At 48.7% G+C, this 16,851-nt stretch overlaps 1 protein-coding gene across 8 annotated transcripts in view; it reads right to left on the minus strand.

Moving 5' to 3' along the window:
- LOC140207233 (C-type lectin domain family 7 member A-like) overlaps positions 1-16,851 on the minus strand; it is a 47,688-nt gene that overhangs the window by 2,562 nt on the left and 28,275 nt on the right. For 7 of the 8 annotated variants that reach the window (XM_072275662.1, XM_072275663.1, XM_072275661.1 and 4 more), the window contains 3 exons: positions 6,861-6,974; positions 4,654-4,773; positions 408-550 (listed from right to left, as the gene is read on the minus strand). In XM_072275662.1, coding sequence (XP_072131763.1) covers positions 408-550; positions 4,654-4,773; positions 6,861-6,974 — 377 coding nt within the window. The remainder of the gene's footprint in view (positions 1-407; positions 551-4,653; positions 4,774-6,860; positions 6,975-16,851) is intronic. The other variant, XM_072275668.1, reaches the window with a different exon arrangement.

The raw sequence follows: 16,851 nt of genomic DNA on the forward strand, positions 1-16,851 counted from the left end.
GCAGAGCGTCATGGCATACTGTGAAGGGGACTTAATAGTGCGTCTGGTAGCGGGAGTATGTGTGGAGGGATCTTCACTCTGTGTCTGACCCCGGGAGTGTGTGATGGGACGGTGTGGAGGGAGCTTCACTCTGTGTCTGACCCCGGGATTGTGTAATGGGACGGTGTGGAGGGAGATTCACTCTGTGTCTAAGCCTGGGAGTGTGTGATGGGACGGTGTGTAGGGAGATTCACTCTGTGTCTAATCCCGGGAATGTTTGACGGGACAGTGAGGAGGGAGATTCACTCTGGTCTGACTCCAGGAATGTGTGCTGGGAGTGTATTGTGAGTTTTCACTCTGTATCTGACCTCGGTGGTGTGTGTTGATTACTGTGTTACTGCGGGATCTTCTCGTGGCGTGACACATACCGCTTCATCCCTTGAATTGATTTCGAGAAGCCTTGAATCACTGTTTGAACATTCTTGCATCGCTCTGAAGGAAGATGTGTCAACCGTGGAGACATAATAACACCGGTCTTTATTTCTGATCCAGTGCTTGGAACACGGTTGATCTGGAAATCAGGAATACGGAACAATGAATCTCCCTCCGCACCCTCCCATGGCAGACACACGCCCGGGGTGAGACACACAATGCGGCTCCCTCCACACTCTCGCTTCGCATACACCGTGGACCAGACACATCGTCAAAATCCCACCACACCGTTTCATCGCACACACGCAGCTGAGACGCAAGGTGTAGCTCATTCCACACCGACCCATCACATATCTCGGCTCTCTCTCTCCCCCCCCCCCCTCTCTCTCTCTCTCTCTCTCTCTCTCTCTCTCTGTGATGAGGAGCGGGCAAGGGCGATGTCGTTTTACCTCTGCTACTCGTCAGAAATTGGCAAATTTCAGCCTTCGATTCAAGAGTCCAGTTCAACTCATAGTCCTGCTGTTGATATTGCAACTGTGTTCTCTTCATCTCCCTGCACTGTTCCCAAAGTAGCTGGTATTTTATGTCGGAGATGATAGGAGACTGAAGAATCTGTGATACTGCGAGAGATGGCCAAGGATTTTCAGCATTTACAGTGACATGTGAGACAGCAGTACTTTACTGGGCGGGTCGCGGAAAGAGGTATGTCAGTGTCATGGTGTGGTGGTGTGGGGTTCATACTCAGGAGTGTGTAGGCGTCACGGTGACGAGTGCTATGTTACAGTGAGAATGTAATGGTTTCGTGTCCCAGTGGTGGGTTTGTATGTCACGGTACTGATCGTGTATGTGCCACAGTAAGGGGCCTGTTAGTATCAGGAATGAGGGGCCTATCGGTGTCACAGTCCAGGGCGCGCTGCCACCGTGAGGTGTGAGTTTGTGTCAGTATCACGGTGATGCTTGTTTCCGTGTCACAGTGAGGGGCATGTCGGTGTTGCGGTGAGGGCACAAGCAACAAGGACAGATGAGCAGCAGTGGCTAGGATTTCTGCGAAAACTGAGCGAAATGCAAGACAGATATATTCCAAATAAGAAAACATTATCGTATAGAAGAAAGACACTACCATGGCTGACAAGTGAAGTCAGAGCCGAAGTAAAAGCAAAAGAGAGGGCACAGAAGGACGCCAAAGCTAGTGGGAACATGGAGGACTTCCGAGTTTTTTAAAATCTTGCAGAAGGAAACTAAGAAGGTCATAAGGAAGGAAAAGATGAATTATGAAAAGCAGCTTGTGACCAATATCAAAGAAGATACGAACAGTTTTTTTTTTTTTTTTGAATATATCAACGGTAAAAGGGAGCCGAGGGTAGATATGGGCCCAATAGAGAATAATGCTGGAAATATTTTAATGAGAAGGAGCATTGGAACTGAATGCGTATTTTGCATCAGTTTTCACAGAGGAATTCGTCTGCAGTATACGGGACATTCAAGAGTGTCAAGGGAATGAAATTTGTGCAGTGACAATTACGGCAGAGAAGATGCTCAGGAAGCTTAATGGTCTGAGGGTGCAAAAATCTCCTGGACCTGATGGAATGCACCCTCGGGTTATGATGGAAGCAGCTGGAGAGGTTGCGGACACATTGCCGATTATCTTTCAAGAATCGATAGATTCTGGCATTGTACCGGCTGACTGGAAAATTGCAGACGTTATTCCGCTCTTTAAGAAGAGTGGCAGGCAGAAAAAAAAGAAACTTTTGGTCTGTGAGCCTGGCAACTTTGATTTGGAAGTTGGTGGAATCGGTTGATCGGAGTAGGACTGCACAGTACCTGGAGGCACAGGAGAAGAGAGGCCAACGCCAGCGTGTTTTCCTCAAAGGAATATCCTGCCTAACAAACCTAGGGCAATTCTTTGAGGAAATTACAAGGACGGTACATAAAGGAGATGCAGTAGACATGGTGCACTTGGATTTTCAGAAGGCCTTTGACAAGATGCCGCTCATGAGGCTGCCTATAAAAATAAGAGACGATGAAAATAAGAGGCTCAGAGATTAAGGAAGCAAAGGCTTTACTCTTTGGAGAGAAGGAGGATGAGAGGAGATATGATGGATCTGTACAAGATAATAAGAGGAATAGTTAGAGTGGATAGCCAGTGCCTCTTCCCCAGGGCACCACTGCTCAATACAAGAGGACATGGCTTTAAGGTGAGGGCTGGGAAGTTCAAGGGGGATATTAGAGGAAGTTTTTTGTACTCAGAGAGTGGTTGGTGGTGGAATGCACTGCCTGAGTCAGTGGTGGAGGCAGATACACTAGTGAAGTTTAAGAGACTACTAGACGGGTATATGGAGGAACCTAAGGTGGGGGCTTATATGGGAGGCAGGGTTTGAGGGTCGGCACAACATTGTGGGCCGAAGGGCCTGTACTGTGCTGTACTATTCTATGTTCTATGTTCTCTGGAATTATAGGGAGGTTATTAGCATGGCTCGGGCATTGGCAGGTTAGCAAAGAAAAAAAATGGGCATAAATGAATTAATTTCTGGCTGGCTGCCGGTTACCCGTGGAGTTTACACCCGTCGGTGTTGGGACCGCTGATTTTTACGACGGATTCATTGATTTGGACAACGGTATTGATTGATTAGTGCCTAAACCTGCCGATGATACAAGAGCGGGTAGTGTTGAGGAGGCAGAGAGCCTGCAAAGAGACTTAGATAGTTTCGGGGAATGGGCAAAGAAACGTTTAATGAAATACAATGACAGAAAGTGTATGATCATGTATTTTGGTAGCAGAAATAAACAGGCAGACTATTATTTAGGTTCGCAGGGAATTCAAAATGCAGAAATGCAAAGGGACTTTGGTGTCCTTGTGCAAATATCAAACAGATGAACATCCAGGTTGAGTTGATGTTGAGAACGGGAATGCAATGTGGACATTCATTCCTAGAGTTATAGAGGTATGGAAACCCGGTTTCGCGCCCCCTACAAAGCCTCGTCACACATTGCCTGGATGAGACACAGAGTGAATCTTTCTCCCCATGGCCTCATCCCACATTCCAGCGGTCAGACCTGGAGTGACGATCACTGCACACCGTACCGTCACGCTTTTCCGGGGTCAGATACTGGGTGTTTTTCCTTCCACACTGTCTCATCACACACTCCCAGGGTCAGACACCGCGTGAAGCTCCCTCCACAGCGCCCCTGACATACTCCCTGGGTCAGAGAACAGAATATAGATCCCTCCACAAAGTCCAATCACACACAGCCTTGGTCAGACGCACTGTCAATCACTCTCTCCGCGACCCCATCAAACACCCCAGCGGTCAGACACGGAAAGAAACTCCCTCAGCACACACGACAAATGTCAGAGGGAGAGTAATTCTCCCTCTTCGTCTTCTCATCACATCACCGAGGAAAGTGTCAGACACCCCCTGGTGAGTCACAGATTGAAGCTCTCTCTGAGCAGCCCACACCATGCCGGGCACACTCACGGGGTCAGACTCCCTCCACAACATCCAATCACCCAATCCGGTGTCAGAAAGAGTGAGTGGCCCTCCGCGCTATCCCATCACACATTCCTGGATTCAGACACAGAGATTAACTGCCTCTCCACGGTCCCATCACACATTCCCGGATTCAGACACAGAGTGAGGCTCCATCCACACAATCCCATCAGACACTCACTGATTCAGACACTGAACGAAGCTCCCACTGCACCGTCCCCTCACTCACTCCCGGAAGTCAGAGACAGACTGAAGCCACACCGTCCCATCAGACACTCCCGGGGTCAGATACAGAGTGAAGCCTTCTCTGCAGAATTCCGTCACATCCTCCTAGATTCTACAAAGTGAAAATCACTCTACATGGTACCATAACAGACTTCAGGGATCAGGCATGTGGTGAAGCTCTCTGGGTGCTGTCCCACTGTCAGATACAGAGTGAAGCTGGATCCATCCAGTCCCATCAGAGATTCCCTGATTCAGACATAGAGTGAAGCTGTGATGTTACGTCTCAAATTCCCGTCATCTGTCACAATGAATCCACCTCCACAGCGCCGCATCACACTCTCCTGGGTTTCGTGATAGAGTTAAACTTCCACCAGGCTTCACCATCACACACTCAGCCTGTCAAACACAGAGTGAATCTCCCTCCATCCCACCTCTTCACACGCTGCCGATGTCAAGCACAGAGTGAGCTTCCTCTCTCTATGCCTGCCCTGTGATGAGGAGCGGGTTAAAGAGGGGGATGATGCCTCACCTCTTTTGCTGCTCATTAGATCACAGATCTGAGCCTTGATTTCGTTGACAGATCTGTCTTTCCTTCCCGTCTCAGTACAGTTTCGGTCAGAGGTGATCATAGACTGACGAATCTGTGATACTGGGAGAGATGGTGAAGGATGTGTATCGTTTACAGTGACACGTGAGTCAGCGTCATGCTACCGAACGGGTCACAGAGAGTGTTGTGTGATTGTCACGGTGAATGGTGTCACAGTGAACGATGTGCTGGTGGCACAGTCTGAGGCGTCTGCGCAAACCTGAGGAGAGTGTCTGTCTCAAGCTGAGGGATATATCAATGACCTGGTGAAGGTTTTGTTGTTGATACAATGGGGTCTGTGTCAGCATCGTGGTGATGATTGGTTCCCTGTCTGATAGCGGGCCGTGTTCTACATTCTGAGAAGGACGTGTCGGTGTCACTGTGATAGGAGTTTCTGTGCCCTGGCGAGAAGTGTGCCGGGTTACAATGAAGTGTATCTCCACGTCACGGCGAAGGAAATGTCAGAGTGCGGGAAATTTTAGAATGACAGTTCTGGCGATGTCACAGTGAGTGGAGTATCTGTATATTGTGTGGGTGTTGGTCTCATTGAGCGGTGCGTGTCTGTGTCATCGTGAGAAGCATGTCATGGCCACGCTGTGTATGACTGTCTCAGGCTGACGCGTGTGTGTGTCCGTGTCGTGGAGAGTACTATGTCTGTGTCATTGTGAATTTAGGTGCCGGTATCACGGTAAGGGGTTTGCCTGTGTCAGGGTCAAGTGTGGGTAGTTGCCTCAGTGAGCGGTGTATCAGTGTTATGTTGAGGGGCAATGCTGTCTCGGTAAGGGGTGTTACAGTGACGTGTGAGTCTTTGTCACGGTGCGGAGCTGGACGGTTCGCTTTGAGGAGCCTCTCGGTGTTACAGTGCTTGTGTCTTAGTGTCACGGTAAAGGGCATGTCGGTGTCACTGTGAGCTGTGTTTGGGAGTCGCCTTAGCCAGGTTCTCTGGGAGAGATCCGGCTGGGAAATCGCAGATATCTTTGATTCAAAGGTTGAGGTTAACTCATGGACTGGTAGTCGACATTGGCGTTGGGTCCTGTTCATCTCTTGATATTCTTCCCTGAGGAGTTTGTAGTTTCGGTCGGAGCTGATCTGAGATGGTGAGCTATGTTTGGCGTTGACACTGTGTCAGCGTCAATCTACTGTTCGGGTCACGGAGAGTGCTGTGTCAGTGACACGGTGAGGATGTCACAGCGAGGGGTGTGTTGGTGGCACCGTGAGGGGCGTCGGAGCCACCGTGAGGTACGTGGCTGGGACACGCTGAGGGGTATATCACGGTACCAGCGTGTTTTTTGTTGGTGTCACGATCGGGGCTGCGTCAGTATCGCGGTGATAATTGATTCCCTGTGACAGCGAGTCGATGTTTCAGTGAGGGATGTGTAACTGTCACTGTGACAGGCGTTTCTGGGTCCGAATGACAGGTGTACCCGGTCACATCGCGGTGTATCTCGGTGTCACGGTGGGAGATATGTCGAGGTCACAGTGGCAAGTTTGTCGGTGTTGCAGTGACACGAGCGTCTGTGTCGTAGTGTGCGGTGTATTGGTGTTTAAGCGGGAAAATGTCGTTGTCACGGTGAGGGGTGTGTCTGTGTAACGGGGAAGGGTCTGTTGTGGTCACAGTGGATGTGTCAGTGTCATAGTAAGTTTAATGTTGTTGTCACGGTGAGGACTGAGTGGGTGACACACTGAGGGGCTTTTCGGTGTGATGGCGGGGGTTGAGTCTTTGTGACGGTGACTGTTATGTCGGTGTTTTGGTGGAGCGGCCGCCATGATAAGAGCTGAGTCGGATTCAAAGTGATGGTCGTGTCTGTGTCACAGTGACGGATGTGTCCACGTCACAGGGCGTGACGTGTCGGTGCCAAGGCGAGGGGCGTGACAGTGTTACAGTGAATATTTATTACATTACGTTGTGTGTTGGTATCACGTTGCGGGATATATCGGTACCATGTTGAGGGATGTGTTGGTGGGGGTTGTGTCTGTATCACAGTGAGGGGTGAGTCGTTGTCATGCTGAGAGACCCGTCAGTACCACAGTGAGGGATGTGTTGATATTACCGTAAAGGGTGTTTCTGGGAAATGTTGAGAACGTGTCGCTATTACAGTCGCCATTTTTATTCCCTACGATTTACTCGTTCCGGCCGTTGTTCAACTCACCATGAATCCACCAGCAGATACCCGTGATAACGAGGGCCGTTGTTAAAACGCAGATTAGCCATATGCTTGCGACTGATCTGTCTCTTCTTGTGGGTCGTTCACTGCCTATGTTGCCTGAGGACAAAATTGTTCCTTGACATTGTCAGTCCATCATCATATTCCCTGACCTACCCCACCTCTGCTCTTCCCACCTTTTGAGTTCAAATCACTCTCTTTCGCTGATGCAAAGCAGTGAACGTAAATCACAGAACACAACAGGCAGGCTTTTTTACACGGAGATTAGGTGGGACCGCCACCAGAGGCACAGGTTAAGGTCAGAGTTCGCTGGTCTATAATGAAGCCCGAAGAACGTGGTCATACATTTCTTATTCCTTATTTCCACCCAAAAATTCTCACTTCGAAGACTTTCTTTGTCTGTCTTCACTGTGTACTGCGGTAACATTTTCCCTGCCTCGTAAAGTCACCCCTCCTCCCTTAACTCCTTACGACTTTTGACGTCTGATAATAGTGAACCCCGAAACATTGAGCTGTCCTGCTTGCTACTCCTGCAGGCGAGTTTCAATAATGGCTACAATATCAAACGGCAAAGTGTTGATTCATGCCCTGAGCTCACCTGCCTGTATGTAAAACTCCCAACACTGAAAGATAAGCACTACGGGACACTTTCCACGTCTTGCTCGACCATGTGATGCCTGCCATTTTCTGACGTCTCTGGAATATCCGTCTCCAGATTGACTCCACTATCTGCTCTGCAACTCTGTGCCCTATCTCCCAGCAGCTCGAGTTTAACAAACTCTGTCCAAAAACCCTCCTGCTCAGTACTGGCAAACCACCCCGCTCGGATATTAGCTCTCCTCCAGATTGGGTCTATACTGCCTCATGACCCGCTTGCTAAACTGTATGGTCTTCCTATGTCCGCTCCGAGCTTCGCCGCTCCACTTGCCGCTGCCTAAATTTGTTTGCACTTGTAATGAATCCCGTCCCATGATTGTTTGCTGCTCAACGCCGGAAGTTCCGTAAGGTACTGATTTTAATGCACGCTCCCATAAAGGGTAAGTTCCAACTTTCTCGTTCCCTATCTCTGACTGGAGTCTGATTAAACGCCAAACTATCGCCTGACACTCTGCCGGTGTGAAAAAAAGGGCGAAGCTCCCATCTTCCCTGATTCTCACCGCTCATTAATAACCAGCACTTCGGATTTCAGTAATCCCGAATTATGTGTGTCTCCCGGGGATTGTGAATGTGTTGAAACCCGACAGAATCGGAGGAGGGAGGAGCCCAGACAAAGGGTGTTAAGATTGCAACCTTTGATGCAAGTTTCTTTTTTTTCTGTCCAAACGACCGGCCTGTGCATTCAGAGCTGTGGAGACACTCAGAGCCGAGAGATTAATAACCTGTGGAAGGGGCCAGTTGTGAGCTCTAAGATGTGGAGGTGTCTCGGGGATGGAGTTGGTCACGGAGACGGTGAGGAGCGTAGTGGAGTCAGGGCGTGACGGAGACATGGAGGTGTGCAGAGGAGGACGTGTGTCACTGAGTTCGGAGGTGTTTTTGAGGGGAAGGGGATAATGGAGACGGGGAGGCGTGTGTCAGAGTTACGATGCAGGACGTGTCGGTGTATCATTGTCACGATGAAGAAAGCGTCACTGTCACGGCATCAATCGTGGGATAAATTTAGGAGCTGAGAGGTAATGTTGCAATTATATAGGACCCTGGTCAGACCCCACTTGGTGTACTGTGCTCAATTCTGGTCGTCTCTTTACAGGAACGATGTCGGTATCATAGAAAGGCAGCAGAGGATTTTTACAAGGATGTTGCTTGGATTGGGGAGCAATGCCATATGAGAATTGGTTGAGTGAACTCGGTCTTTTCTCCAAGGAGTGACGGAGGACAGAGGTGACCTGATGGACAGTATAAGATGACGAGAGACACTGATCGTGTGAATGTTCAGAGACATTTTCCCAGGGTTTTTCTGGTTCCTGTGAGTAGGTACACAGGAGATGTCAGCGGTAAGTTTTCAACGTAGAGAGTTGTGAATCAGTGGAATGGGCTGCAGGGGACAGTGCTGGAGGCGGATCTGAAATGGTCTTTTTAGAGACTCCTAGATAGGCACATGGAGCTTAGAAAAATGGGCGGCTATGGGTAACCATAGGAGGAAAGTGAAAACTCTGAGATATGGAGATCTCTAGGGGATAGAGTTGGTCACCGGGACGGGGAGGAGCGTAGCGGAGTTAGTGGATTCCGAAGAAGAGCAATTGTGCACGGGAGAGGGTGTCGCATGGAGATGGGAGGTCTTCATGAAGGGAAGGGGTAATGGAGTCGGGAAGGGGTGTGTCAGTGTTACGATACAGGTCGTGACGGTATATCGATGTCACGATGAAGGACGTGTCGGTGTCACGGTGAGGTGTGTGGGGCAGTGTCACCGTAAGGGTTTTTACAGTGACCCATTGAGGGCGCTGGCGCCCAGTCCCATTCACAGTATGTGTATCCCAGCCTTGTAGACCAAAGTCCCTCTCTCCTTCAATACTTCCCACAATTCACAGTGTAGGCTGTTCCCTTTAACACCGACTTTAAGCAGAGTGGTAGGCTTATTCAGAAAGTCAGAAGGCATGGGATCCAGGGAAGTTTGGCCAGGTGGATTCAGAATTTGCTTGCCTGCAGAAGACAGAGGGTCGTGGTGGAGGGAGTACATTCATATTGGAGGATTGTGACTAGCGGTGTCCCACAAGGGTCTGTTCTGGGACCTCTACCTTTCGTGATTCTTATTAACGAAATTCATTCGGAAGTAGTGGTGGTGTAGATAGTGTAGAGGATTGTCAAAGATTGCAGAGAGCGACATTGATAGGATGCAGATTTGGGCTGATAAGTGGCAGATGGAGTTCAACGCGGAGAAGTGTGAGGTGGTGCACTTTGGAAGGACAAACTCCAAGGCAGGGTACAAAGTAAATGGCAGGATACATGGACGTGTGGAGGAGCAGAGGGATCTGGGGGTACACGTCCACAGATCCCTGAAAGTTGCCTCACAGGTGGATAGGGCCGTTAAGACAGCTTATGGTGTGTTAGCTTTCATAAGTCGAGGGATAGAGTTTAAGAGTCGCGATGTAATGATGTGGTTTTATAAAACTCTGGTTAGACCACACTTGGAGTAATGTGTCCAGTTCCGGTCGCCTCACTATAGGAAAGATGTGGAAACATTGGAAAGAGTAGAGAGGAGATTTACCCGGATGCTGCCTGGTTTAGAGAGTATGCATTGATCAGAGCTTATGGGAGCTAGGGTTTTACTCTTTGGGGAGAAGGAGGATGAGAGGAGACATGATAGATGTGTACAAGATAATAAGAGGAATAGATAGAGTGGATAGCCAGCGCTTCTTCCCCAGGGCACCACTGGTCAATACAAGAGGACATAGCTTTAAGGTAAGGGGTGGGAAGTTCAAGGGGGATATTAGAGGAATGTTCTTTACTCAGAGAGTAGTTGGTGCGTGGAATGCGCTGCCTGAGTAGTGGTGGAGGCAGATACACTGGTGAAATTTAAGAGACTACTAGACAGGTATATGGATGAATTTAAGGTGGGGCTTATATGGGAGGCTGTGTTTGAGAGTCGGCACAACACTGTGGGCTGAAGGGCCTGTACCGTTCTGTACTATTCTATATTCTATGTTTTTGTGCCGGCTGTATTCACGGGTATTCATGTATGATGTAATTACAATTAAACTTAAATTGATTTAAATTTTACTGAAATTAAAACGTCTCGTCTGGGGAGGTCGCACCTTCCTTGTAGGAGAGTCCAGTAATCCACGTAGAAGAGAGAGTTGTATTACATGTGTAGGAAACAGGGAGACATGAGGTTACCTTGGCAGTCAAAGTGAAGGATTGTAAGGGATAAAATCCGTCCTCCTGAAAATCAGAGTGGTCGCTATGTGCGGAACCAAAAGAAATGGGGGAGATCTCAAATCAAAGTTGCTGGCGAACGCAGCAGGCCAGGCAGCATCTCTAGTAAGAGATTCGGTCGACGTTTCAGGCCGAGACCCTTCGTCAGGACTAACTGAAGGAAAAGCTAGTAAGAGATTTGAAAGTTGGAGAGGGAGGGGGAGATCCAAATGATAGGAGAAGACAGGAGGGGGAGGGATGGACAGGTGATTGGAAAAGGGGGTATGAGGGGATTTAGGAGGCCCAGGGAGAAAGAAAAGGTGGGGGGGTGAGGACCCAGGGGATGGGCAAGGGGTGTAGTCAGAGGGATAGAAGGAGAAAAGGAAGAGTGAGAGAAAGTATGCGTGTGTATAAATGAACAACGGATGGGAAACGAGGGGAATGTGGGGCATTAGCAGAATTTATAGAAGTCAATGTTCATGTCATCAGGTTGGAGGCTACCCAGACGGAATATAAGGTGTTGTTCCTCCAACCTGAGTGTAGCTTCATCTTTACAGTAGAGGAGACCGTGGATAGACATGTCAGAATGGGAATGGGATGTGGAATTAAAATGCGTGGCAACTGGGAGATCCTGCTTTCTCTGGCGGACAGAGCTAAGGTGTTCAGCAAAACGGTCTCCCAGTCTGCGTCGGGTCGCGCCAATATATAGAAGGCCACATCGGGAGCACCGGACGAAGTATATCTCCTTAGCCAACTCACAGGTGAAGTGTCGCCTCACCTGGAAGGACTGTCTGGGGCCCTGAATGGTGGTAAGGGAGGAAGTGTAAGGGCATGTTTAGCACTTTTTCCACTTACAAGGATAAGTGCCAGGAGGTAGATCAGTGGGGAGGAATGGGGAGCGAATGGACAAGGGAGTCGCGTAGGGAGCGATCCCTGCGGAAAGGAGAGGGAGTGGAGGGAATTATGTGCTTAGTTGTAGGATCCCGTTGGAGGTGGCGGAAGTTACGGGGAATAACATGCTGGACCCGGAGGCTGGTGGGGTTTTTGGTGAGGACAAGGGGAACCCTATTCCTAGTGGGGTGGCAGGAGGATGGAGTGAGAGAAGATGTACGTGAAATGGGGGAGATGCGTTTGAGAGCAGAGTTGATGGTGGAGGAAGGAAAGCGCCTTTCTTTAAAAAAGGAAGACATCTCCCTCATCCTGGAATGAAAAGCCTCATCCGGAGAGCAGATGCGGCGGAGACGAAGGAATTGAGAGAAGGGGATGGCGTTTTTGCTAGAGACAGGGTGAGAAGAAGAATAGTCCAGAAAGCTGTGAGAGTCAGTAGGCTTATAGTAGATATCAGAAGATAAGCTGTCTCCAGAGATAGAGATAGAAAGATCTAGAAAGGGGAGGAATGTGTCGGAGATGGACCAGGTAAACCTGAGGGCAGGGTGAGAGTTGAAGGCAGAGTTAATAATGTCAACGAGCTCAGCGTGCGTGCAGGAAGCAGCGCCAATGCAGTCGTCGATGTAGCGAAGGAAAAGTGGTGTCAGATACCAGAATAGGTTCGGAACATAGATTGTTCAACAAAGCCAACAAAAAGGCAGGCATAGCTAGGACGCATACGGGTGCCCATAGCTACACCTTTAGTATGGAGGAAGTGGGATGAGCCAAAGGAGAAATTATTAAGATTAAGGACTAATACTCTTAAACTTAGACGGAGCAGAGTGATGGTAGAGGAGAAGTGATTAGGTCTGGAATCCAAAAAGAAGCGGAGAGCTTTGAGACCTTCCTGATGGGGGTGGATGTATATAGGGACTGGACATAGATGGTGAAAATAAAGCGGTGGGGGTCAAGGAACTTAAAATCATTGAAAGGTTTATGAGCGTGATACGCGTCCCGAACAAACGTAGGAAGGGATTGAACAAGGGAGGATAAAACCGTGTCGAGGTAGGCAGAAACGAGTTCGGTGGGGCAGAAGCAACTAAGACAATAGGTCTGCCAAGACAGGCAGGTTTATTGATCTTGGGAAGGAGGTAGAAACGGGAAGTGCGAGGTGTGGGAACTATAAGGTTGGTAGCAGTGGATGGAAGAACCCCTGAGGGGATAAAGTCGGTGATGGTGTGGGAGACAATGGCCTGGTGCTCCTTAGAGGGGTCACGATCGAGGAGGTACACGCGAGTTGTCTCTGTGCCTTGGCAAGGTAGAGGTCAGTACACCAGACTACAACAGCAAACCCCTTATCGGCGGGTTTAATAGTAAGGTTAGGATTAGTGCGGAGGGAGTGGAGAGCAGAGCGTTCGGAAGGAGTGAGGTTGGAATGGGAACAACGTGCGGTGAATTCGAGACGGTTGATGTTCCGGCGGCAGAGATCATAAATGTTTTTTTTTTTGTTTTTTTTTTGCGCCTGTATGGACTAGGAAACTGGAATGAAGCCTATGGAATTAAGGGAAACAAGTTGTCCGATCATGGAAATTGTACAGATTGAAACGGAGGAGGTGCTTGCTATCTTGAGGCAAATTAAAGTGGATAAATCCCCGGGACCTGACAGGGTGTTCCCTCGGACCTTGAAGGAGACTAGTGTTGAAATTGCAGGTGCCCTGGCAGATATATTTAAAATGTCAGTGTTTACGGGTGAGGTGTGGAGGATTGGAGAATGGCTGATGTTGTTCCTTTGTTTAAAAAAAAGGGTCGAAAGTTAATCCGGGAAATTATTGGCCAGTAAGTTTGACGTTGGTAGTGGGTAAGTTATTGGAGGGAGTACTAAGAGACGGAATCTCCAAGCATTTGGATAGACAGGGACTTATTAGGGAGAGTCAACATGGTTTTGTGCGTGGTAGGTCATGTTTGAACAATCTATTGGATTTTTTCGAGGAGGCTATCAGATAAGTGGATGAAAGGAAGGCAGTGGATGCTGTTTACATGGACTTCAGTAAGGCCTTTGACAAAGTCCCGCATGGGAGGTTAGTTAGGAAAATTTATTCGCTAGGTACACATGGAGAGGTGTTAAATTGGATTAGACATTGGCTCAATGGAAGAAGCCAAAGACTGGTAGTAGAGGATGGTTCTCAGAGTGGAGGCCTGTGACTAGTGGTGTGCCACAGGGATCTGTGCTGGGTCCATGGTTATTTCTCATCTATATCAATGTTCTGTATGATAATGTCATAAATTGGATCAGCAAATTTGCAGATGATTCAAAGACTGGAGGTGTGGTGGACAGTGAGGAAGGTTTTCAAAGCTTGCAGACGGATTTGGACCAGCTGGAAAAATGGACTGAAAAATGGCAGACGGAGTTTAATACAGACAAGTGTGAGGTATTGCACGTTGGAAGGACAAACCAAGGAAGAGCATACAGGGTTAATGGTAAGGAACTGAGGAGTGCAGTAGGACACAGTGACCTGGGAATACAGATACAAAATTCCCTAAAAAATGGCATCACAGTTAGATAGGGTCGTAAAGAGAGCTTTTGGTACATTGGCCTTTATTAATCAAAGTATTGAGTATAAGAGCCGGAATGTTATGATGAGATTCTATAAGGCATTGGTGAGGCCGAATCTGGAGTATTGTGTTCAGTTTTGGTCACCAAATTACAGGAAGGATATAAATAAGGTTGAAAGAGTGCAGATAAGGTTTACAAGGATGTTGCCGGGACCTTAGAAACTTAGTTACAGAGAAAGGTGAATAGGTTAGGACTTCATTCCCCGGAGGGGAATGAGGGGAGATTTCATGGAGGTATATAAAATTATGATGGGTATGGATAGAGTGAATGCAAGCAGGCTTTTCCCACTGAGGACATAGGTTAAGAGTGAAGGGAGAATGTTTAAAGGGAACAATTGTTAGGGGGGCTTCTTCACACAGAGAGTGGTGGGGGTGTGGGATGAGCTGCCAGACAAGGTGGTAAATGCGGGTTCCTTTTTAAAAAAAAATAAATAAATTGGACAGCTACATGGATGGGAGGTGAATGGAGGGATATGGTCCGTGTGCAGGTCAGTGGGACTATGCCGAAAAGCCAATCCGCCTTGAAGCATCAACCCCTCTAATTTCCACTAAATACTCTTCACTCTAACAATGCCTGCTCCGCTTGCAGCACCCCTCACCCTGGAGGAGTAAAGCCCCAAAGCCCCTATACTCCTGCTGATCGATCTCACTCACCGGCCTATTACACGCTCCCAGGTTCAGACACAGAGCAAAACTCCCTCCACACCACCCCATCACAGACTCCCGGGATCAGACATATAGTGATGCTCCCTTCACACCGTCCTATTACAGTTCGGGGTCAGATAAGTACTGAAGCTCTCTCCGTACCATCCCTTCACGCACTGCCGGTGTCAGATAAATACTGAAGCTCCTCACCCATGCAGGGAAGGGACGATTGAGGGAGAAGGAATATGAAAGTTGGAACGACATAGGAATAGAAGAAGGCAGAAAGAAAGGAATGGAAGAAGCAGAATAGTGAGGGATGACAATTGAACAGGGAGGTAGAGACGGCCGGATATGTTGGCACTGATACAGAGATTTTATTGTCCGAGAGATTTGCAACGACCACCACCCCGTCCAACCCCAACCTCCAGATGATTCCTGGTTTGAGCGTCAGCGCTCCCATTGCTCTGCTTATTGCCGGGGCTTCAAATTCTCTGTGCTCTGGAAACCCGCAATTCTTACCGCTGTAAGCGAACCCCCTCCCTCCAAGAAGACGGTACAGCAATAGATTGCCATTTTTAGACTGTGCAGCACTTATCAAAGAAAGCGGACATTTAGGTATTGAGGTTTACAGGAAACCAGCGCGCGCTGATCAGTATCTGAGATTTGACTCTCTTCACCCATTGGAACATAAGCCTGTGGTTATCATTATTTCAGAGAAGTTTTGAAAGCGTGCAGATACACTGACTGAGCCGCCATATAGACAACAAGCAATAAAAATAGCACGGACTTCAAATGGAGTTCAGGAGCTCTTTCACAAACCGTCCATCACCTCCTGTCTGCACCTTTTGCTCTCTGAATCCATCACTTTCCCCCTATCTATCCCCGTGCCATGTACCTACCCGCTTCACGTTCTCTCCTCTCCAGCTCCTTCCCTCTCTCTACCCTCTCTCCATATTGTTATGTATCCCTTGGGGTCATATTGTATCAGGGACTATACCTTTAGAAAGAGAGAGAGAGAGATTTGTTCCGCACAAGCACCATAATATTAAAAGACACAGAGGCGAAGACAGCTGTGAGATGGCCTTATGGTTTCTCTGCAACATGTTTACACTTTTGCAAGGATACTGCCAGCTTCTCTGTTCTCACAGAGAATGACCCCAGTTATATATATAACTGCTTGCATAGTTAATAATAACTACTATTAGTTGATAGCAATACTAGACTCAAAAGTGTTTTCCAGTTGTGCCCGGTTCTTTAATCCGTCATGGGGTACAGGACAACTCATCTTGCAATCTCACTGCCCTCCTTGGTTAGCCTTCTCTTTCTATCTCTCCACACTCTCTACCCTACTTTTTTCCCTTCCCACTCTCCCCCGTTTATAGTGAACGTTCACCGGAATGAAATGTGACCGGCCACTCACACTCAGTTCCGTTCCCAGGAAAGGCGCCGCGCACTGGACAGCCGGATTAGTTACATCCTCCACAGTAAGTAAGGGAGGAGGTGAAATGAAATGGGAACTTTGGAAATCGGGGGGGGGGGTGGGTAGTGGCTAAGGAGCTGGTGGCGCGGCAGGCGATGTGCTGGAGCGGCTGATACGTGTGTGTGTGTGTGTGTGTGTGTGTGTGTGTGTCTGTGTCTGTCTGTCTGTCTGTCTGCGTGTCTGAGAAAAAGAGAGAGAGAGAGGAGAGAGAGAGAGAGCGCACGACCATCGGCACCGCCCAAACAATTACTTCCGGGCTCAGACACAAGTACAGCGCCGTCCAGACCGCCCATCTCACAGTCCTCAGGATCAGACACAAAGTGAAGCTCCCAACACAGCATCACGTCACATATTCACGAGCTCACGGGGTCAGACACGGAGCGAAGCTCCCTCCACACCGTCCCATCACACGCCCTGGGGTCAGACACAGAGTGAAGCTCCCTGTGAATCGTCCCATCACACACTCCCGGGGTCAGACCGAGAATGAAGCTCCCTCCGCACCGTCCCATCCCTCACTTCTGG

Source organism: Mobula birostris, chromosome 13 (genome assembly GCF_030028105.1).
Source record: "Mobula birostris isolate sMobBir1 chromosome 13, sMobBir1.hap1, whole genome shotgun sequence".
Lineage (NCBI taxonomy): Eukaryota > Metazoa > Chordata > Chondrichthyes > Myliobatiformes > Myliobatidae > Mobula > Mobula birostris.